This window comes from Vulpes vulpes, chromosome 16, assembly GCF_048418805.1.
Source record: "Vulpes vulpes isolate BD-2025 chromosome 16, VulVul3, whole genome shotgun sequence".
Lineage (NCBI taxonomy): Eukaryota > Metazoa > Chordata > Mammalia > Carnivora > Canidae > Vulpes > Vulpes vulpes.
Window position 1 is genome coordinate 50,114,391 of NC_132795.1, and position 23,832 is coordinate 50,138,222.

At 50.7% G+C, this 23,832-nt stretch overlaps 1 protein-coding gene across 4 annotated transcripts; it reads right to left on the reverse strand.

Annotated features, from left to right (window-relative positions):
* Positions 1-3,378: 3,378 nt before the first annotated feature.
* GTSE1 (G2 and S-phase expressed 1) lies at positions 3,379-23,769 on the reverse strand. Of its 4 annotated transcripts, none has more exons than XM_072742839.1 (13): positions 23,634-23,709; positions 23,201-23,295; positions 22,853-23,048; positions 16,980-17,037; positions 16,253-16,877; positions 14,095-14,265; positions 13,311-13,437; positions 11,388-11,774; positions 8,327-8,399; positions 6,525-6,614; positions 5,148-5,352; positions 4,318-4,530; positions 3,379-3,844 (listed from the first exon to the last, which is right to left on the reverse strand). In XM_072742839.1, the coding sequence occupies exons 3-13, from the start codon at positions 22,872-22,874 to the stop codon at positions 3,761-3,763; spliced, it is 2,055 nt and encodes a 684-aa protein (XP_072598940.1). In that variant the 5' UTR covers positions 22,875-23,048; positions 23,201-23,295; positions 23,634-23,709; the 3' UTR covers positions 3,379-3,760. The 4 variants fall into 4 exon arrangements, with proteins under 4 accessions (XP_072598940.1, XP_072598938.1, XP_072598939.1 ...); XM_072742837.1 differs by having other exon boundaries at positions 6,375-6,614; positions 23,634-23,684; XM_072742838.1 differs by lacking the exon at positions 22,853-23,048 and having other exon boundaries at positions 23,634-23,769.
* Positions 23,770-23,832: the final 63 nt, after the last annotated feature.

Genomic DNA, 23,832 nt, shown 5'->3' on the forward strand with positions numbered 1-23,832 from the left:
CCCTTGGGGGAGGGGTGCATTTGCAGGTAGACTGTGCAGCCGTTGCCTCGTCCTGCGGAATATTCCCCGGGGGGAAGTGGCCTTCCAGGTCAGCTCCAGCGGGTCAGGTGCCTTGGGCCGTCATCCACCTGCAGATGCATCTGAATGAGCGCGCATTTGGGGAGGGGGAGACAGCAGAACCCGGACACATTCACTGGGGAGGGGGGGGATTGTAGGAGGCCCAGATGGGAAGCCTGGACCGAGCGGGGCCGTTTCGAGGCCCGGGGACGGGACGGCTGGGGGGCTGGCGGAATGAAGGGGTGGTCAGCGCCCAGCGCTAAGGCACCGCTCAGATCCGGAGGGCCCCAGCGCCCAAGGGACGGATTTGGGTGGACACCAGGGGCTGTGGTCCGCACAAGCAAAATCAGGCGTCCTTGAAATCAGCAGCTCTCAACTTTCTTCCTTTCAGAGCCAGTGTCACATTTTTTACAGTGTGGCCCGCAGGACGCACCAACCTACACATAGAAAGCATTAAAAGAAGCCTTCTGTGATCAGTTTTTATCTTTGCCATGTGCTATGGACTCTATTATAATTTCCCATTTGGTTCTTCTTCTTTTTTTTTTTTTTTTTGGTTCTATTTCATTTTTAAGAACTGCTAGTGCAGTCCACTAAATTGATTTCATGTAGGGATCCCTGGGTGGCGCAGCGGTTTGGCGCCTGCCTTTGGCCCGGGGCGCGATCCTGGAGACTCGGGATCGAATCCCACGTCGGGCTCCCGGTGCATGGAGCCTGCTTCTCCCTCTGCCTGTGTCTCTGCCTCTCTCTCTCTCTCTGTGACTATCATAAATAAATAAAAATTAAAAAAAAAAAAAACAAATTAAAAAAAAAAAAAGAATTTAAAGAAAAAATAAATAAATAAATTGATTTCATGTAGAGTCTGAACCATGGCTTGAAAGTGTGAAGGAGGAGATGCCACAGCAAATGCGAATACATGGGAATCAGGCCAGTAACACACACACACACACACACACACACACACACACAAAGCTTCAGGTTAAAATTGTGCTGGTTTCTTTTTTTGTGTGTGTGCTGGTTTCTTAACAGTTTCTTAGACTGACAGTGGACCAGATGTTTAAACATGGATAATTATTAAGGCAAGCTGTTTTCCTGAGGACAGGGATACTTTAAGGGTCTGGAGAGAAATGAGGAAGGCCCCAAGTCTGTTTCTAGAAGAGAAGCAGGACCTGCCTGCTGAGAGTCGTGGCCATTGGTGCAAGAGCAGACACAGGGTGAGCTCCCTGACAGAAGGGAGGGTCACAAGGCCCCATCAGGAAACAGAAGAATGACTTTTTCTGAAGAATAAGTATTATCCAACAAAACCTCCAACGAGAATATCTATTTCATCTCACACTTCCGAGAAGAGAGGAGTAGATGCAGTATCTGGCCGCCTGGCCTTTGGCAAATTTTGGGGTGAATGTGTGGTTGAGTCTGTGGCAGTGGCCAAGCTGAGGCCATTGGACATTCTGGTTCAGTCTAGAGGACTGAGTGTGGGATGGTTTAAGCAATGGGAAGACCAATGACGTCCCAAGTGCCATCTGCCAACAACGATGTGAAGTATGTAAATTTCAGAGATGTGCACCAGGAAATTAATGAAACACCGGAGGGTGGCCCTCTAGTGGCAGCCAAGGCATCTCACACTACTGTGCAGAGAGCACCTGTCTCCAGGGCCATACACTGCGCTCTTCAGTGGTGAGTGGTGCGCTTGGGGCCCAGAAGCCGAAAGAGGAAGAGAGCTTGGGGGAACATTTTGCCAGAATAAGCAGCTTCAGCAAGTCAGGAGGTCGAAGCCAGAAAGGAAAAAGGATGATGCACGTAGGGTGGGAAGTGCTGCCTTATCCAACACATGCTCTTGGGGGGGGCGGGTATCTCCCACTTGTTTGAGAATTAAAATCTTACTACTTCTGTCCTGCCTGGGCACAGCAAGGAGCAGCTTGAATTGCAAGAAGAGTTTGACCGCTCCAGGGGCAGCCTGAGGGAGGGGTGAGGCTTTGGGCGAGGAGAGCCAGGGAGCAGGCCCAGCTCGTCCCCAGTTTGGATGGGATGTGGCTAGCGCCCCACTGGATGATCATATATTAGCTAAGGTTTGATGTCCCTCCCTCACCAAACTGTCAAGCCCCCAGAAGGCAGGGGGGTTCGGGAGCTTTACTCCCCACTGCATCCCTGGGAGAATGCAGCCTGCCTACCATCATCTCCATCAACATGTGGGCTGCCTGGTGGGCTCAGTAAGAAGAGCGTGTGATTCTTGGTCTCGGGGTCGTGAGTTCCAGCAGCCCCCCGCCCCTCCCCCCCGCATTGGGTGTGGAGAGGACTTAAAAAAGAATAAAATGTGAATAACATGAATGAATCAATTCAATTTCAGGTTTGGGGGTTTCTCCTTGTGAACTGAGAGACCACACAAGACATCAGAGGACCTTTGCATTAATTCTGGATTCTAGAATTCTCACGGCCCACAGGAATAGAGATGAGGGAGGAGGTGTTGGCTGCTGTGATTCCAGTAGGTTCTTTGCTCCCCCTGGCCAGGGAGTGTACCTAGAGCAAGGTGCCCTGCTTCCAGAGTCTAACTGGAGTTTACACATTCCCACTTCCGAGCATTCCTACCTTTAAATGTGAAGCCTTTATCTGCAGGTGCAGCAATGCTATCCATGACACACGCTTGCTTTTTCTAGATAGCACAGGACTTGCTATTAACTGGAGAAAGCTCAAAGCACAGCCCCAGCACTCTTCCTTCAGCCTTGTGTGGACCGGGCCTCCCTGGGCTCGGGCAGGAAACTCCAGGTGGGAGCCCCAAAAGCAGGTCCCATGACTACTGTCTGCTGTGAGGCCGCTGGACTAAGACAAATTTTCTCAAAAACTGAGATATCGATACACATCAGTGGCTTCCAGGCCAGCTAGTTTTTATATTACATTAGAACGGCTTCAGGCAGGGATTGTGCTTTCCAGTGGCCCTTAGCTCCCTCTACCAGAGGGGCCCCTGCTCTGGGCATTCCTCAGACACAGCCATCACCCCAGCGCCCACACAGCCACACCCCACCCGGCCCCGGGTCTCACACCTCTCCCTCTGCCTGGCCCCCGCCTCTCTGGAGCAGCCTCTCCTCTGGGTGTGGCCCTGAATGTGCGCTGGAAGTGCAGGTTACTAGGCCTGCCCCAGACCTGGGTGGTGGGGCCTAGGGTCTGCATTTAAGACAATTTTTCTTTAAAAAAAAAAAAAAAAAAAAGACAATTTTTCTTCATACTTAATTTTGAAAATCACTTATGGAAACAGTTTGGATAACCTAAATCCGATAATAATAAAAATAGTTAACGCATGTTTAAAAATCAAGATAACCTTAAAAACCAAGCTGTGCTTCAATACGTTTTCATTTATTTTACAATTTAATTTAAAATCTAGAATATTTAACTTTTCATACAAACTTAATTTTAAAAATAGTCAATTGCTATTTTACATACAAAAGATTCAAAACAAAATTCTTCATCTGGAGCGACTACAACTCCACGCTCCTGCTGGGTCCTCAGGGCAGAGGAGGGGTAGTTGCCAGGAGGCAGTGGTCTCAGTAGCCCAAAACCCCAGTCCCACCGCACCCCCTCCAGGCACAGTACCACTACTGAGGTCTGATATTTCCCCCCAGTACAATTTCTCCTAAAATTTATTTCTAAGGGTTGAAAACCACCTTAGGACTGGCTATTCTCTTAACAAAGAGTAAAATGTAAAGGACTATTCTACTCAGAACTTGAGAAGTGGAGAATCCACGTTTTCCTTGTCAGCCTCGGGACTCAGCTGGATCAGAGGAGAAGCCAAGTCTATCAGCTGCAAAAGAGAAGAGACAGGAGGTGAGTGGCATGGCCAAGTTGCCCCTGCCGGCCGCCCGTAAGCTCCCCGAGGACCCGGCTGCCCACAAGCCCTCTCTGACGTAGCTCAGGCCCGCTGACATTGCAACCGTCACGTCTAAGAATTTGTAAAGAGGAAATGCCACACAGAAGACCTGAGTTCTTGCAACATGTGTGCTCCCGTCACACAGTAGGCACCAAGGGACCCTAGGGTGGAGGTGATGCGACCCCTGGCCTCAGAGAGCTCTGGGCTTCCCGGGCAGGATTCCTTAGCAGGACTGGGTGCTGCTCAAACGTCACGCCACCAAGGGAGTGTGCCGTGAGCCATGTCACTTTAGAAGCCCCACTGGCCACTCTCAAGGGTCCCCGGGAGGTGCCCTGGGATGAGGAGCAAACCCAGAACTGAGACCACCCGAGGCCGAGGTCAACACAGGACCTCCTGCTGCTTCTCACCTGTGCCACCTCATGGGGAGGCTTGGACACCGTGTTTTTGTTCATGTCTGGAGTGTTTATCAGCAGGTCGATCAGAGGTCTACTCTCAGATCCTGGAGCTGCATTTGCTTCTGGAGTATTGCCAAAGTCAATGAGAGGGTGGTCGACGAGAGCTGTGCTTTCAGCTTTCGGAGTGATGGCAAGTTGATCCAGGTTGATGTCCACGAGAAGAGTCTGGACGAGAACATAAGTTTATTTATTTATTTTTTTATGATAGTCACAGAGAGAGAGAGAGGCAGAGACATAGGCAGAGGGAGAAGCAGGCTCCATGCACCGGGAGCCCAATGTGGGATTCGATCCCGGGTCTCCAGGATCGCGCCCTGGGCCAAAGGCAGGCGCCAAACCGCTGCGCCACCCAGGGATCCCAAACATAAGTTTAAAGGCACTTGTAGCATCTTTCTGTCAACCACGTTGAGGAAACCTAGGAAACCCAAGGAAGGGTGGGCCTCTTGGGGGGAAGGGCTGGCTGTGGTGTGCCCACGCTGACAGAGTTGTCTCCACTCTGGCCACCCCCCACAGAACTCCCACCCACGTCCACCTCCCTCTGGCCAACAGCCCACCCTGGAGCTCCTAGAGACCCTCCCACTGTGCCTTCCTACTTCCTGTCCTCTGAGCCCTGGCCCTCTGATCAAACAGGGGTTGGGGTGTGGCTTCTGTTCCCATTAGAGGCGGGAGGGCCTCACTCCATCTCTGGCATGGCTGGCAGCAGAGGCCCTGGGGCAACGGGCCATGGTACCAAGTGAGCACACGGCTCTGGGGGCAGATTCCGTTCACCAGGACCGCACAAGTACCTCACTAGCAGGCCTATCTCCAGGTGGCGGGGCCGCATCCAGCACTACTTCTGAGCTGATACTTTTTGAAAAAGTAAAGTCACTCTTTTCTGGAGAAAAGTTAAGTGCCTGTGGCACAGCCAACAGAGGGGAGGAAGGCTTATCAGGTGATGAGTCCTCATGCTCAGAGGCAGCCTCACTGTGGCGCTCCCTCGTTAGTGCAGCTCTGCCGGAGACAAAGACGAAAACCTCATGAGGGGACTTCTCAAAGTGTCAGCTCTAGGATTCCCATTCTAGAGGTGGCATGTCATCCGGAGGGGCACAGGCTGGCTTTCCTCCCAGCTCCGCCTGTGACAGCGCTGAGCATGAGCAAGTCCCCTTTGGACCTCAAGCTTCCTCATGAATTAAAATAAATGGACTGAATGGTCTCTAAGGTCCTTTAGGCTTTAAAAGTTTAGCAGCCTGCTGACAACATGGGCCCCTTTCCTGGGGGTCTGGTAAGAGGACAAATACATACTTCACACTCAGGCAGTAAGAAGAGATGCTCTGAAGAAAATCAAGCAGGGAAATGGAATAGAGTGACTGGGTGGGGAGGTGGGGCTTTCTGGAAAGGCCCCTGAGGTTGGCCCTCGAACATGGACTGCAATTGTGGAGGGGTGGCGCGCTCTAGGCGGAGAGGATGGCCAGGACGGCCCCGTCCACCATGTAGTGAGGGGATAACGTGGCTGGAGCAGAGGACGCGGGAGGGGCGAGTGAGGTGGGAGAGGCAGGTGGAACAGCTGCTCAGAGCCTGTTTCTCAGGAAGCCTGAGTGTGGTCAGCCCTGGCCAAGACCCTAGCAGCCAGACTGTGGGTCTCTCCCCGGTACTGGGTCGCAAAGACTGAACCAGACCCCTGAGCTCTGGATCTGAGTGGATCTACAGACCCTCTCCCCAAAGGCTCCTCCCCACGAGAGAAAGGCTCGTCCCCAACACGGGGCCATCAGGGCAGGTGCTCCCCTGCTTGCCCAGGCCAGCAGCCACCCGGGATAGGACGCTCAGTGAGGACTGTGATGGCAGAGCAAGCAGGTGCCCTCTTTGCTTCGGAGAGCCACCGACGGCTCCTATGGCTGTCGCTGAGCAGACGTGATGAACCTCGGCCTGGCTGGTTCCGGGCTCGCTCACCAGACGAGGCAAAATTCTGGCGCAAGAACTACCCGGGGTGTTGGGAATTGGAGACAAAGTTATTGCAGGGTTTAACAAACTCTTACCTCACGGAAGATTTTTTCTGGGGCTCAGAAGAAAGCTGACAAGCAGACATACACGGGGGCAAAGCCAGAGCTCTGGGCATGGTTTTGGGGGTCACCGGCGGAAGGCCAGAGAGCCGACGGCTGGCAGGTGTGGGCAGGGCTGACACGTACTTCGTACTCACGGGGGTCCTCGTACCGCCTGCAAGGCTTTGTGAGGCCACCATTGATGAGCGTCTAGCAGGAGTGCTATGCACAACTACCCTGGAAAAACAAAATTGGAGTCTTCAGCAGACATGACCGGAAAAAAAAAAAAAAACACTCAGCCAATATGCTAATGTGGTAAAAAGTCCTGATTTCAACATAGAAGAGTCAAGCCCGCAAGGCCTGTTGGAGGTCTGCTCTGGGAAGAAAGGGCTGCCGCCAGCCCCCAGGGGGGCCCCGGTGTGGGCTTCTGGCTCCTCGATGAGTGGCCTCTCCATCCTTCTCGCGGGTTCTGATCAAATGTGATGGGCCCTTCCAGGTGGTGCCGGACAGACGCATGGAACGAGAGGTTCCAAGGACATCTGAAAGTCACCTTCTAATGGCGTCGGTATTTCCATAAGGAAATGCAGACCCCCCAGTGGGGCCTGCCTGGGCTCACAAGCACATTCACACACCCCAGGGGTAGCACACATGAGTAAATCAGGGTACCTGCTGTTTATTTCTCACACATCCCTCCTTCCACCCTTGGTGATGATACATGTGGCTTCAACAGCAAGTGAATCCCGCCCATCTGTGTGGAGCCAGCTGCTTATTTTAAAATAAAGGAGTCGAGGACATCCTACCAACATGCAGCCCACAGGAGGGCTGTGGATCACTCAGGACAATATTTATGTGCTTCAAAAGAGTCTGAAAACAAACTTTAATATTAACTGAAGAACAAAATCACTCCAAGGGCAGGAGGGTGGGGTGCTCTAAGTCAAGCAGCCGCTCTCTGCAAGGTTCTGGAACCACTGCTGAACTCCAGCGAGAACAGATAAAAACACAAACAAATATAATCTTCAAGGTAACCCTGGGAGGTAGGAACCACTGTCCCGTTATACAGGTGAGAGGACTGAGGCCCAGGGGTAAAGTGAGGCAGGCAGTGGCCATCTGGCTGTGGGTGTGGAAGGGAGACTCTCCGCATGGCTAATGCTGTAAGGGGAGCATCCGATCCCACCCATGAGGCTCCTCCCAAGTTCACACTCAAGTAAATAAAAGCCCAGGGCCACAGACAGATTCACAGAGTACAGGCTGGTCTGTGGCAGAGCCAGCATTAGGGCCCCCGTGCTGGTGTCTTATCTCCCAGCTCATCCCAGCCCCATGCAAAGCAGCACTCCCATCCCAGCTGCACACTGGCCCCAGATATGTTGCTGCCCAGCCTGAGCGTGTTCACTTTTGTCCCCACTCCCAGCTGACATGCAGAACGAAGGAGTGCTGGGACAGGGCCCCTCTGACCCCAGCAGGTGGCAGTAACAGTGGTCCCTGGCCCAGGCCTCGCGTGCGTGCATGCATGCGTGTGTCCTGACTGTAGTACCTGCTGTGGTGAGTGTGCACCACCCCTCCCACACCCTGCACAGGTGAGGAAAGCAGGTCAGGGACGTCCAGACACTTGCACTAGGTCACAGACCAGGGATGGTGGAGTGGGGATTCAAAACCCAGTCTAGAGGGATTTTGCCCATGGCCCCCTTTTAAGAGTTGTGAGGGTGGGTGTTGCCGCCACCCCAGGTCGGGGCTGAGGATCGGCATGTCCCGACACAGGAGACAAGTCTGTGACTATCACGAGGCGAATGTAAAGTGACACTGGCCCTCGGGAGCTCATGCCACAACCCAACAGACCGGGGCTCAGGCCACACGTGGTCAGGCTGTGGGTCACCACATGTGCTTGAGAAGCCTCTGGGTGATGAGCAGGTCCCTCCTTAAGAGTAAAACCGAGGGCGGTCGGGGCTCCTCACCTTCCCGCCGACGTGCAGGACTGCGGCCTCTGTGCCCGATGGGACTTGGGCGTTGTGCCATCTGGGGGCTTACCTGAGACAGGAGAGGATGTGCGTGTGGTCAGTCACACGTGCAGCAAGTGACAAAGCTGCCAGCCAGGCAGCTCCCCTCACACACTGAGGGCCTGACGGCAGGGCCCTGTTCACACTGTACCCGTGTCCCCTCCACAAGGACAGCTGGTGTCACCACCAGCACTCGCAGCCACACAGGGAGCACGCTGCCACGCAGTCGCAGGGCTGTGCGCTCTGAACAGTGCGCGGGCTCGCCAGCCTCGCCAGCACTGACTATGGGAACGGTGTGACCCAGGGAGACAGCCCTGTCCCTGACACTGTGAAGGAAGGAGAATCCATTTCAGAAGAGCTGGAGGTGCGTGAAGGGGCCAGAACCGGCAGCAGAGGGTAGCCGCTGAGCAGCGGTGGGACTGGTAGGACTGGTACAGATCCTGTGGCCTCGACAAGACCTGCACACAACGCAGCTGGAGGAAAGGTGGCCAGAGGCGCCACGGCTTTGGGCACCTGGCAAGAAAGGAAGCAAACACGGCCGAACAGAGCGTGCGCCACGGGCCGCCCTCGAAGCAGCCATTCCGGCAAACACACTGAGCTCCCTGCCGTGGATCCTAAATATGGGCTCCAGCCGTGGCTTCTCCCTCTGCGTCCACACTCACACATTCAACCGCCTGCTCAACACGGCACACAGAGCCCTGTGGCACCCCACACTCAACGGGTCCACACCAGGCCCGGGGGCTGTGCCGGGGCTGCTCTTCCTCCAGCCCTCGCCTGATGGTCAGGTGCCCCGCAGAGGCCCCTCCACGCTGCCGCACACTCTTCCATTTCCCAGGTCTGTCGCCCCTCCCCAGACCATGATCTCTCTCCCCATCGCGGCAGGGCTTCCTCCTGGCTCCCCCAGCTTCCATTCATGCCTGAGGGGAGGGATCTGCGAAGCCGGCAGCCCTGCCCCATAGAATCCCTCCGCACCACTCCTGTCCCGAGGCGCTAGGGGAGCTGGCCTGTGGCTGCCTGTCAGCCCTCACCTCTTGTTCCCCTTCCCCTCGTTCACTAACTTGGCTGAGGTTGCTAGTGTTTGTTCGACATCCACTCTCCTCTCCTTAGTAAGAAACTAGCAAGGCGGGAAGACAGCACGTCTTAGCATCCCTGGCAGGTTAGCAGTCACACGACCAAGGCCTGAGCGATGGGACGTAGGTGAAAGTGGCCGACACAACTTCCAGTAAGTACTGTTGCTCTTCCTCACCTAGCCCATCCCTGCTGCTGACCGGTGAGAAGGCTGGCGCTGCAGCAGCCAGACAAGAGCATGAGGAAGAGGAACTAATCACGGCAGAACAAGATGGAGGAGGCCCGGGCTCGCAAAAGGAGGCTTCAGGGCCGTAAAGGTTGCCTGTGCCAGACGTCGCTGCTGGAACACTTCGGAACAGTCAGGCTGCCTGGGAAGCACATCTTCTTGAGGGCAGCTACAACCACCTTTTCCCTTGAGTCTGCTCTGTACAGCCTTCTACATTTTACACACTTTTTAGATTAATGTACCAGACAGCATGCCGGCGCAGGCAGGGAAAGGCCAAGCCAGCCGGGCTGTCTTACTGATGAGTGGAGGCTGGGGGCTGGAATTTGAGGGGCAGAGCTAGACAGGTGGGAGCTACAGAGGCAGAGCTCCAGACATGGGAAGGGAGCCCCAGTCCCTGGCTGTGCAGGAAACAGCAGTGAGCACGTAGTGAGACTCTGAAAGGCCAAGATGAAGATGGCCACCGGGGACAACTGCCACTGCTCGCACACGGCTGGGCAACCCCCATGTCCCACTGGCCAGAGTGGAGACCTAGGAAGCACAAGGCATGCTCAGCAGGGACCTGGGCAGGCCACGTGTTAGAAGGGGGGCCACCCTGTCCTGAGGGTAAAGGCTACAGACACCTGCCCCATCAAAGCTTCAAAAGAATCCTCAAAAGGATCAAGTTGACCCTCAACTTAAATGCCTTCCAGGGCAAAATTCAGCTCCTTCAAGCAGGACAACAAAGCCTGGATATTCAAAAATTCTGAACTTACACCATCTGACAGAGGATCAAATAAACAAGTGAAACAGGAAAATGTGACCATCACCTGGAAAAAGTCACTAGAAATGGACCCCAATATGACAGGGAAGACGGCATTAGAAGAAACAGAGGTTGAAACAACCAACATAAATACGTTCAAGAATTTTTTTTTTTTTAATTTTTATTTATTTATGATAGTCACAGAGAGAGAGAGAGAGAGGCAGAGACACAGGCAGAGGGAGAAGCGGGCTCCATGCACCGGGAGCCCGACATGGGATTCGATCCCGGGTCTCCAGGATCGCGCCCTGGGCTAAAGGCAGGCGCTAAACCGCTGCACCACCCAGGGATCCCTACGTTCAAGAATTTAAACAAACACTGTTAGGACAAAGATGGGGAAACTGCAATGTCAGAAACAAAAAATTAACCAGATGGTCTTCACTGCAGATTAGACACACCACTGAGAAAGTCTGGACCTGAAACATCCTTTTCTTGAAACAGAAGAAAAGGTGGGGAAACCAGGCCTCCATGACGTACAAAACCACGAGAGGTAATACTTGTAATTAGACTCCCAGGAAATGAGGGGAGGCAAGAAAAAAGAAATCTGAAGAAAGAATAGCCAAGTTTTTTTTTTCCAGAATTAATACGAGTATTAACCCTCAGATCAAAGCAGCTCACAAACCCATAAGAAGGATAAACCCAAAGAAAGCCACTTCGAAATTCATAATAATCAAAATGCTGAAAAGAGTAAGAAACAGGAATTCCTGAGAGCAGTGCAGGATCGGTGACAGGACCTTGAGATAAGAATGCCACCGAGTTCTCTCTTGAAATGGTACAAGCTAGAAGATGCTAGAACCACACGTTTAAAGTGCTCTAAGGAAAAAGAAAGCCAAAACACCAACATCACCAAAACAAACACTTCTGGAAAACCTTACATAGGATCTCTTCAATATTTTAAAAACACAAGAAATGAATGACCCACTCCTTACCAGTAGAAAACCTCGGTATCTTAAATTGACTTGTCGGCGTGGGCATGGCCCACGTCCTGCACTGAAGGTAGGAGTCACGCCTTCTTGTACTCCTGGCTGTGTTCCCCTGAGAAGGCTGAGACCAGCTGGAGCTGGAGCAGGAGCTCGGCCCCGGGCCTCTCTGTTCCGGCGTCCTGGCTGTGCTGTCAGCCGCTGGGCTGGGTGCCTTGGCTGGCTCCGCCGTTCCCCCAGCCGCCGTGGCCCACTTGCTCGGCCTGCAGGATGCACCCGCAGGGCCTGTCTGCAGAGGCTGCCGAGGCGTGGTGAGTCCCGCTCTGCCTGACTGGCTGGGGTTGGATGGCAGTGGGGGACTACCCGCAGGGACACTTGCAGGTTCACTTGACCTAGCTGGAAGAGGAGACACAAAATCTGGTTATCACTCAAGTTTATGTTGTTATTAAATTATGAAGTTACTTAACACCTAAGGAGTTTTCAAGTGAAGATTATTTTGACCATGATGATTTCCATATGAGAAAAACAGGACCCGTGAGCAACATTCTGTATGCCCATCAGGTAGCGTCCTCAAACACAGGACAGGCTAAGTTGCGCACAGCTGAGCTGAGTGTGCTCTAAGGTACTAACTCTAGACACAATTACCAAGATGTATGTATGTAACTACACATGATTTCAATCTCTCCCATCTTCCCTGATTTTGTCAACAGCAGACATTCTACCCTGAGTGGCCAGAAGTGGACAGTGTCGTCACATGCCCCACCCCCTGGTCAGGGTGCAGGGGAGGATCGGAAGAGAAGGGGCAGTCATTCCTGGCCGGTTCCTTCAAATCCTAGGCGGTTGGGCCATAGCAATCATGGGCACTATTTAAAACAGAAAGAAGACAGACGTGGGTGAAAAGTACTCAGGTGCCGCTATGCCCCACACAGACGTCAGTCCTGGGAGGACTCCTGCAGAAAAACTCGAAGAGAAAGGCTGACGCCATAGCATCCCGGCTTCAGTGCTCCTCCCCAACGCTGTCCTGTCTGACCTAGCCATCCCCGACTATGCACACACACCATAAGGCCCACTCAACGCCCGTCTCAGCCCTTATCGGAGGTAGGAACGCAATCCCCAAATCGTGCCCATGTCCTGCACCACTGCAGCCACCGACTTCACCGCCCCTCATATCACAGAACTTCCTTTCCCCACTCAGGGCCCATGTGTCAGAGAGGCCAGGACAGGCCTTGGAGCACTCCTAGAGCCAGTGACAGCACTTCAGGGGGGGGTACTGTCCTGCAGTCTGTCCACTGATGGAAACTTCAGTTCTCTTCACCACCACTGGGCATTCGGGGCTGCACATATCATCGGTCTGATTCCAGATTTAACACTTTTCACAGTTTGCGAACAAACTCCACACACATGTCCACAGCAAACAGCACAGGCCTGAGCAGGGAGTCCTGAGGGGCTGGAAGGGCTCTTCCCTGGAGGGAAGACTGGAGGGCTCCCCCTCTACCACTAGATGGCGCCCTCGGCCCGCTAAGAGGACCACATAGTCCGAATTGAATCCGGTTTGGGTGTGGGGATTAAATAAACGCCAAGTTTAAAAGGGTCACGTGCCCTAAATCATTTGGAACAGTCCTATTTTTAAAACCTGTGTCTGATTACATGTCCACAGGCTGGTCTCAGCGTCCTTGTGCGTCCCAGGCATCCGGAACCTAACACCAGCTCCGGCACTGCAAGCCGCCCTCAACTAAGCCCCTGCTGAGAGCGTCTCTCCTCAGAGGACCAGGAGCATGGTGAGGGCAGGGACCCTGACACAGTGGCCCCCCTCCCTCCTCCCCACCACAGCAAACCCTCCAGAACCTTCTGCGGAGTCAAAGTGAGAGTGGGCACACAGTTGTGGTCCAGGGCACAGGTGGGTCCGAGGGCGGAGAGCCCCACCGGCCTTACCTCTGCCGGCTGCCGGAGAAGCACACTCATTGGAAATCACAGCCAAAACGGACCCTGAGGAAGAGGACTTTCTCGAAAGACCGCCAGCACAACCAGGTCGTTTCAACAGGGCTTTCTTCAGGCCCAACTGAAACAAAATGTTAAAAAAAAAAAAAAAAAAAAAGAGTCACCAAAGAGTTCATTATCCACCAAAGAGTTCATTTTGGTTACTTTCTAATCCAAAAATAGTGTTTTAAAATAATTTTTAATAATTTAATAATTGTCATCTTGAATTCAAAGGAAAAGTCCAAGCCGTCCTGCTCAAGTGCAGTCTTCAAAACCCTGCATAGAAACACCTGGGAACTTGCGGAAATGCAGGCTTCTGGGCTCTATCCCCCACCCCCTCCCTAAAGGAGTCCACAGCTGTAGGGCACAGTTTCTAGCGATTTTAACAAGTACATCAGCGGTTCTTACAGCTCAGTTTAACCACAACACCAGAAAATAAACAGCAAAGCCGAGGGCGATCGTCTGTGAGCTGTGTGTCCGAGCCCTGACATCCCATCTTGTCTGTGAGGGGAGCAGCACAGACACACAGACGCGCAGAGAGGCTGACCTTCCTCAGCCCATGGAGCCCTGGCGCACACCAGGCCGCACTCTCTGCCTTTCATCAAGCCGCCTCTCACGGATGCCACTTCAACCTTTCTAAACTTGATTTTCATCAAAGACACATTACGTGTATACATCGCTGCCCCTTCATTCCCTTTGCTCACAGGCTATGCCCACCCGCAGTCCTGGTGAGACCCACCTTGTTTGGAACGGGGAGCGATCGCTTGCCTTGGACCAAGTGGCTTCCACCAGCTGGCATGCCGGCAAGCTCTTGGGCAGCACTGGATTTGTCCGGGGGCACGTCCCTGTGGGATTCCTTTTCATTTAGGATTTTCATACCTGAAGGACTAGCTGGTATCCTTTTCATAGCCTGAAAATTTTAATATGAAATGTGAAAACTGCCCTCTTTAGTAAAGTACAGACACACCAAAGCTTCTATTTAGAGCAACTGCAGGCACCGTCTTCCCCATGCTATACACATTCCTCGACTCAGCAACCAGATTGAAGCGAATATAGCAGTTCACTTCCGCCACCAAATTACCACGGACGAAAATGACGGCACTTGCTTTCTCATTAAAAACAGTAAAATAATATTGAGCCAGATCATTAACAGGAGAGAGATCCTCTAAAGCTATTCCTAAATCAGGATTATTTAAGGATGATAATCAGGAAACTGGTTCTAGTAACAAAAATTTTTAAATGCTGTATTGAGAGGAATCACTCATTAAAAGGTCGTTCCTTCTAGCAGGGATGCTGCTCAGTTATAATAAATCTTGGAAGAGTACTGAAAGCCATTTTTCTTTGGACAGCAGAGTCAAAGAATAAATTTCTAACATATATAGATACAAGGGCATTCATGAAACCAACCTATGCTTATATAAATAACCCTCTATAATGAGGACAGCTAATAAGAAGCAATAGCAGCTCGTAAAGTCACAGGACTGAAACAGTTAACTTTCTTTTTTCTTTTTAGCATTTTTTAAATTGAGATATACCTCATGTAACATAAAATTCACGATTTAGAAGTATACAGGTCAGTGGTTTTTAGCACGGTCACAGCATCAATCTGAGAACATTTTTGTTGTCCCTGAAGGAAACTGCTAGCCCTTAGCAGTCGCTCTGCACCCCTCAACCTCCCCACCTAGCCGGCCACTAACCCACTCCCCTCTCTACAATTTCCCTATCATGGTCCCTTCCTGTAAATGGAAGCACACAATATGTGACCTTTTGTGTCTGGCTGCTTTCACTAACCAGGTTTTCAAGGGTCATCCACATTATACTATGTATTAATATCGAGTTTCTTTATTGCCCGAGTCCACCTGTTGTCACACAAACAAATCCCTGCCTGAGTCCACACAGTACACATAAGATCCACGTCACTTGCATTCTAGAGACATCGCTTTTAGAAATGTACATCCAAATGGTCTCCAGCAAAAGGAGTTTGTATGATTAAAGGAATGGCTCCAGCTATTTAGGGGAAGTGATGGCCAGCGTGCCTCCTGTCCAGGTTTCAGTGTGGCAGACAAGCTTTAAGCTCAGATCAGTTCTGGGTTCTGAGAGCAGGGAGTCAGTTTGGGAGATGTGCTTGTAGAGGGAAAAGCAGCTCCCAGGCCCTTGCTGGGTGGTTTGCACTGACCCAGACCTTCCTCAGTAACTGGTTCAGACAATGGAGGCCTGGGGCCCAGGTTAGCATCAGAGCTGAGAAACAGCACACGGAGGCTCCAACCTGTCTGCCTCTCCTCAGAATAGGAGCTTCCTCCCCTAAGCAGAGATGTATCAGCAAAGCTTGGAAGTAGCTGCCCTCTGGCACCTTCCCCTACCCTAGTGCCCTGCCCGTGAACCTCCAGGAACCCCAGTGCCTCAGAGTTCGCTAGCCATACCCCCAAAGGCCCGCCTGTCCACTGCTACTTCCAAGGACAGCTCATCTGTTTAATTCCTGGGAGGAAAGTGATCTAAACAAATTCACAGTTACTCAAGATGACTAGGTGGCTATTCCAAGAGGGGAATTTTTGGAAGTTGCTTGTCAATGCAAATGAAGTCCCTAATGAGTAGAAAATCCAGTGTTGTAACAAGCAAACGGAAAAATTTCAAATGGCATTTAGGAGGAGGTGTTCTTAAGGCATCACAACAGGAAGGCAGCCCTTGCCCCCGCATATCCACCCCAAGCCCAGCTCTCATGCTGTTCCTGCTCTGAAAGGACTTGCCATTCCTACGCTTCTGAGCCCTGAGCACAACTACATTTGCAATAACAGCTTCTCCCCATAACAGTTTCCATCAGAACCATAAACGGAGAGGGCTAAAACGCCAGGGAGCACCGAGCTCTCCAGACAGACGTGTTGGTACGTGGATGTGTCTACCTGCTCTGGGGCCACATGAATGTTTTTCCCTCTAAAAGACAAAGCTCGGGGTGGCACCAATTTGCTGATGACCCTTTTCTGAGTCCCCGCCTGGTGTGGAGGGTGAGCAGTTCTTGGTTTCACAGGCAGAGAAGGGCAGGGTGACCGTGGGGGTCCCTGTGTCCGGGCGAGGCTAGTCTGAACGGGAGCGCTTGGCAGGGCCATGCCTGAGGGGGTCTGGTTTCCTGAAAGTGGCAGTCCCCCCAAGGGGCTGTCTGACAGGTAATATGTCTCCCTCTTAAGCGACTTGGGGCTTTTCTTCATTTCATTTTCTTTCTCAAACAGGTCTATTTTTAATTTTGATTCCTGTATAAATCTTTCCACACCCTGGCTCCAAAGGTCTTCAGCTGTGACCTCTTGGGCTGCTTTGTTTTTGCTTTTGCTTTCTATCTGTAAGGCCAATAAGTGAGCTTCTTTATACACTTCCACAAATTTCTCCCCAGTGAGAGGACTCCAGGTGAAGTGACTTTCCGAAGCTGGCAAAAGAGGTTCTTTGGGAATCTGATGATTTAATTCCAAGCTGGCAGCAACGCATCTTTCTTTATGCCCAACGGGTCCAAAGAAGACTTCCTCATCTTCATTTGCACTATTTTAAATAAAAGGATTATTAATGACATTGGCATTTAAATGAAAGACTTTATTGAATGTGGTTAAACCCAAGGCAAAGGAAGAAAACAGCTCTGTTTACCTTGAAGAAGACAATGAAAGATCGAAGTCAAATTTTTCATCAGCCAAGAAAAGAATGTCTGTGGGGAAAGAGTTCAGCATTATTTGAGGGTTGGGGCTAACAAAGAGAAAACATTACCAGTCTCTACAGCTATAAAAACAATGACAAAACCTCATCCCCTTATCATTATTTATTTATTTTAAAGATTTTATTTATTTATTCATGATAGAGAGAGAGAGAGAAAGAGAGAGAGAGAGAGAGAGAGGCAGAGACACAGGCAGAGGGAGAAGCAGGCTCCATACCGGGAGCCCGATGTGGGACTCAATCCCAGGACTCCAGGATCGTGCCCTGGGCCAAAGGCAGGCGCTAAACCGCTGAGCCACCCAGGGATCCCCTACTTATTTATTTTAAAGATTTTATTTATTTTTTAGACAGTGAGCACAAGCAGAGGGAGAGGCAGAGAGAGAAAGGGAGAAGCAGACTCTCCACTGAGCAGAAAGCCTGACTTAGGGCTTGATTCGAGGCCCCGGGATCGCGACCTGGGCTGAAAGCAGACACTTAACTGACTGAGCCCCCCAGGTGTCCCCTTATCATTATTTTATTTTATGATTTTATTTATTCATAAAAGACACAGAGAGAGAGGCAGAGACACAGGCAGAGGAAGAAGCAGGCTCCCCACTAGGAGCCCGATGTGGGACTTGTTCCCAGGATTCTGGGACCACACCCTGAGCCAAAGGCAGGTATCGAACCACTGAGCCACCCAGGCATCCCCCTTATCACTATCTTAATAGTCACATCATCATAGAGGGCTCTAGATTATCTAAATTTTTTTGTTTTCTTTTTAAAATAGCATCAGTAATTCTGTTTGCTAAGCTGACCCATAAATCCAAGTCCTTATCTTAAAAATATTATCTAAAATGCAATCACCAAGTCATTCAACTAGTTTTTCAAGGCTAGATAAGTCATCTTCAGGTACAGACCATTTTCAAAAGACCACCTGCTTCATGTCCGTCAGACTTAACTTCCTGGCTTACAGACTACGCAACACCTGTTTTTGTTTCAAAAACAAATCCAGAATTATTCAAATGCACAGTTGGGACTCCATAGGAATTTGCTGACGAGCATCTCCTCTTAGAGCCCACCTTGAAACCCCAGATGGAACTGCATTTTGTACCCCTTATCCACACTTCCACCACAGTCCCTTTACCAGCCCCGCCTGGAGGCCTGACTCCCTCTAACAAACCTCAGCCCCCCACCCCACCCCACCCCCCATTAGTGGATCTCTTTCATGGGGCAACTGCTCCCTCCCCTAGCTCCAACACCCCCATCTACACCCATTTTTCTCTAGGGCCTCCCCATCACCTAGACCTGACCTCTGTCACGGTGCTGTCTTGCTGTTCCTTAAATGTCCCTTTACCCCTCTGAGGCTCCAACTAGATTGTAAGGTCCTCCAAGCCAGAAAATGTCTAATGCTCTCACAAATTCCCTTAATGTCCAGCTAAGGGCCTGGATACTTGACAAATAATTATCGATAAGTGCTGAACAGTTATTTCTATACCATAAAGTTTATACAACACTTTAACAAATCATGTCTTATTTGATCCTAATAAACAATACAGCATACTTATTAAAATTATGAAAATTTAAAATACACTAATATCCTAATTAGATTCTAAATAGTCACTTCAATTATTCTTAATTACCCAATAAAGGAAAAAATAGAAAGCACAAATGCACAAATGAAATAAAGAGAAATAACCAGAGAGAGAGAGAAGGAATTAAGAGATTCATAATCTAGTCTGCTCAACTCCATGCACATAAACCCAAGAACTTGGCTGAAATGCATAATTTTCTAGAAAACACTATTTTTGTATTAAATTACTTAAGTGGATTTACTTATAAAACTGACTCCAGAAGAGAGAAAAAAACTTAATAGTTCAATTACCACAAAAAAACTGCACAAATTTATTCAAGAGCTATTGTCCTCAAAAAAGCACAAGTTCCAGATAGTTTCGCAGGATAATTCTGACAAATCTTTCAAGAATGTATCATTCCAAAACTATTTAGACTGCTCCACAGGATAGAAAAAAGAAACCTTTCCACTTACTTCTACAAAGCAAGCATAACCATACCCAAAACCTCTAGAATTAGCTCAATAAAGAAAGCTACAGACCAGGTTCATAACATAATCCTAAATAGGATTATTAGCTAACAGAATCACCAACACGTTAAAAGAAAAATATATCATGTCTAGGTCAAGTTTGTTTCAGGACTTCAGGACTGTAGGATGACTTACTCTGACATAATCTAATAACGTAATTGTTATATTGCTAGATCTAAAAGGAAAACCCTACATCATTTCCATCTATGCTAATAAGACATGAAAAAATGCAACATACTTTGTGGATCTTAAAAGCCCTTCATAAAAAGTAATTGATACATAACAGATACATTTGGTCATACAAGGAAGTATCTATCTCCAGCCAAAAGCCTAAATTAGGTTTAATGGGACATGATCAGGGGATCCCTGGGTGGCGCAGCGGTTTGGCGCCTGCCTTTGGCCCAGGGCGCGATCCTGGAGACCCGGGATCGAGTCCCACGTCGGGCTCCCGGTGCATGGAGCCTGCTTCTCCCTCTGCCTATGTCTCTGCCTCTCTCTCTCTATCATAAAAAAAAAAAAAAAAAAAAAAAAATGGGACATGATCAGAAGCAGTCCTTCTAAAGTCAGGAGCAAATGTACCTCATCAGTCAGGACAGGCTAACTTAATGCTGAAGTAACAGACAAGCCCTGAACTTCAAGTGGTGTATTTCTCACTCTTACTCTACATCTGCTGAGGCTTGGGCCCTGCTCCACATCCTCCTCACTGCACAACACAGGCTGATGAAGCCTGGTCTTTGTGCTAAAGAAACTCCATACTAGTTCCTACAGACTCAGAAGTGACACATATCATCACAGCATTCCCATTTCACTGGCCACCTTTCAAGTCCCTTGAGCCAAATCCACATTCAAGTGGGTGGGCAAGTACAATTCCAACATTTACCCAGGAGGGAAAAAAAAAAGTAGAAAGAAGGAGAAAAAAAGTGGAAATACTGATAAACAGCACCCAAAACCACTATCTCTGTGTAAATTAACTTGCAAACCAGCATGAGGCTTACTGGAAATCTAAAGAGGAAATTCCATGAAAGCCGGGCACATGGCCATGATGTCTGCTGTCACGACAGCCGGGACACTGTTCTGAGTACACCAACCAACAAGAGACAAGGGAAAAAATCTGGAGGTAAGAGTATCACAGTGCACAGATGCTCTGACTACAGATGCAAGAAAACCAAATGAATACTATTACAAGCAGTGAAAGGATAAAAGCAGATGCCTGAGGACAAAGCCTAACAAAAGGTTAGGTAGGACAAAAAATACCTATAAATAAACCTAACAAGATATACGCAAGATGGATATAAAGAAAACTTAGTATATCATAAAAGTAGCACATCAATTAAAGGGGGAAACAGTGTATTCAATAAATGATATTTTCCCTCAGGGGAAAAATATATAAAGGGAACAAGAAGGGGTGCCTGGGTGGCTCAGTGGGTTGAGCGACTAACTCTAGATTTCAGCTCAGGTCAGGATCTCAGGGTTGTGAACTTGAGTAGGCACTGTGCTCAATGCGGCATCAGCTTGAGATTCTCTTTCCTTCTCCCTCTGCCTCTCCCCCAACTTATGCACACACACTAGCTCACTCAAAAGAAATCTTTAAAATAAAAAAAAAAAAAAAGAACAAGAAAAAACCATGAGGAAATTATTTTATAATCTAGGGAAAAGAGGTCTAACTATGACACCAAACTGGACGCCATAAAAAACTGATGGTACGATATGTAAAAAACAATTTTAAATCTCTGCATGGCAAAAATCACCTCGAGCAAAGTTAAAGAAACAATAAGCAGGGAAAAATATTTGCAGCTCACATCTCAAAGGGCTCATTTATGAACAGTGCCTACAAACTGCTAAGAAAACAACAAATGATGTAATGGGAGAACAAAGGATATAAACAGATAAAATAAGTGATAAAACAAAAATAACCCCGAGATTCCACTTTTCACCTATCAGATTGTCACAAAGAGGTGGTAAAATGTGGGCAAGGTGTGGGGAAAGGGACGACTCATACACTGCTGGGGAAGGCAGCACTTAGTCTAGCTGTCCTGAGAGTCCCCAGGCAACACCTACAAAATAGAGAAGTGCACATGTCCTCCGGCCCAGCAAGGAGACTTGCGTGAGTACATCCCACAGACAGTCATGGTGCTGTTGGGTGCAGCAGCATTTGAAAAAGCAAGACACTGGACACAAACTAATGTACACCCACAGCAGATGGGAGAAATTATAGTCCCCCCACCAAGATGGACCACTACAGAGGTACAAGAGAACAGGAAAAGTGCATGCGTTGATATACAAAGATCAAGATAAATCGGTGCCAAAAGCAAGATGCAGCACAGGGTTCCATTTGCTATAAAAAAGGGGCAATTGGCTGACAATGTACACGTATTGGCCTAGAAGATCAAACAGACCAAATGCACTGATGGCCTTTGGGGGGCAGCTAGGTGGCTGAAGGAGAGGCTGCAGGAAGTGGAAACAGGTAGGGGCCAGATCCTGGAGGGTTTGCAAGCCATGGCAAGGAGCTTCTATTTTATCAAAGTGCAAGAGGAAGCTATGGAAGGTTTTAAGCATAAGAGTTATGATCTAACTTGTGTTTTTAAAAAGTTACCCTAGCTGCTGTGTAGAGTATCAGCAAAGAAAAAGATTTGTGAAATCACAAATGCAGAAGTAGGTGGAAGTGAGTTAATGCACAAGTAGGTGGAGGTGAGTTAATGTGGCTGAAGCACAAGGCAGTGGCATCTGGTGGGTGGAGTTGTCAAGAGGCAGATGGATCCAAATATATTCTGAAGGTGGAAATAGCCGTAAAGAATGGCTGAAGGGGGATCCCTGGGTGGCACAGCGGTTTAGCGCCTGCCTTTGGCCCAGGGCGTGATCCTGGAGACCCGGGATCGAATCCCACGTCGGGCTCCCGGTGCATGGAGCCTGCTTCTCCCTCTGCCTATGTCTCTGCCTCTCTCTCTCTGTCTCTGTGTGACTATCATAAAAAAAAAAAAAAAAAAAGAATGGCTGAAGGAACGTGGCCACTTCACAACTTAGCTGAGTACACGGAGGGGCCATTTACTTCCATGAGAGGGCAAAGAGCAAGCTAAGAATGGGGTGTGAGGGGGAGCACATTGAGCTGGAAGTGCAAGACATGAAGGGGAAGATGCCAAAGAGGCTGGTGGATATACGAATCCAGAGCTCTGAGCAAAGGCTGTGCACAAGACAACGGGGGCACCACTACAAAACAGATGGGGTTTAAAGCTGCGGGAATATCTGAAAGGCCCTGGGGTGGGGGTGGGGTGTACCAAGAGACCCCAGACCAAGTCCTGGGGAGGATTAGCTTCAGAAGACAACAGAGGAAGAGGAGCCTCCAAAGGGATGGATAAACCAGCCAGAGAGGTGGAAGGACTTGCATCTGTATGCCAAGGATGAGCAGGAGCAAATGGACCGGCACAAAATAAGGCTACGACGGGGAGGGGGTGACATTAGGAGTGAAGTCCTCCAGAGCAGCAGCGGGGATTCTGCATGCACACTGAAGGGACTGGTACTTGAAAGGGAGGAAACAACAGGAAGGAGAAAGGGCTGCAGCAGCATTTACCTTTCTAGATACAATGAACAAGTGATGAAACTGGCAAAGCTTCCCGGGGGTGGGCGGGGCGGCTTCAGTGTTGGGGATACCCAGTCCCCTGGCCTCCCCGAGGTGGTGAGGAGCAAAGGATACGAGGATGTCAAAAGGCTTTAGGAGAGTAAGAGGGTATGGCCTTACGCTCATTTTCCTGAGGCTGCATTCTCACGCTGACGCTCAAGCCAGACAGGAGAGTCACGGGGATCCTGCACAAACTCTTAGCGAGCAGAAACCAGCAAACGAACACAAAGAGAAAACATCACATCCGACCCCTCCGGTATCCGGGTGCTCTGGGCACTGGCTGAACACAGCAAGACGGGGTGGGAAGAGTCTAGAACTGGGTGGGAGGGAGGAGGGAGGGAGGCAGAAAACTGGAAACTAAGGACACTAGATGGATGTAAACCCCTTGAAGACGTGGACGGTGAGCTCGGCCCACACCCTCACCGAACCATCTCCCTGGACCACGGCGCTGCGGCCGCACGCACGTACCGTCCTCCTTGGGAACATCCATCTCTGCTTCTCCTGGCTGCCGGAAGGCCCCTCCGAGATGTCCTCCTTCCACGGGGAGGGCTGTCAGGGAGGCACTGCGGGGAGGACCCGGCCAGTAGGTGAGCAGGTGTCGGGGCCCAGCCCCACCCCCACCCCACCCCGAGGTCCGCCGCGCCCGGGTCAAGGCCGGGCGGGGGCACAGGGCGCAGGCGGCTGCGGCCAGGTCACGGAGGGCAGTGGCGGTCGGAGGCCTCGGGAGCTGCAGCCCGGGACCCTCCGCGTCCCCCCCCCCCGGGCCTCGCGCCCCCAGGCCAGGCGCTCTGGGGGCCCGATCAGCCCTGAACCCCGCGGACAGGCACAACGGAATCCCCCGCGCTCGGGGCACCCCCGACCGGATGCGGGAGGGGACCCCGCGACCGTCCGCCCGACCTACCGGCGACCCCCAGCCGAGCGACGGCGACACCGGGCGACCCCTCCCCAGCCCCGGGATTTAAATGTGGCGCGGCGGCGCGGCGCCGGCCTCCGATAGGCCGGTTTGAAGGCGCTCCGTGACGTCACCGCGCCCGGTGCATCCTGGGGGCTGCGGGCGGAGCCGCGGGGAGGAGGGGCGCGGCGCGCGTGCGCACTGGCTC

Excerpts from the sequence above, each read along its gene's own strand:
- GTSE1 (XM_026019804.2), bottom strand. The coding sequence starts at position 23,222 with ATGGATGTTCCCAAGGAGGACG. Across the intron at positions 14,266-16,252 it reads TTCATGTGGCCCCAGAGCAG|GCTATGAAAAGGATACCAGC; the intron begins GTAGACACATCC and ends TAAAATTTTCAG. Across the intron at positions 4,531-5,147 it reads GAGATAGGCCTGCTAGTGAG|ACTCTTCTCGTGGACATCAA; the intron begins GTACTTGTGCGG and ends GTTCTCGTCCAG.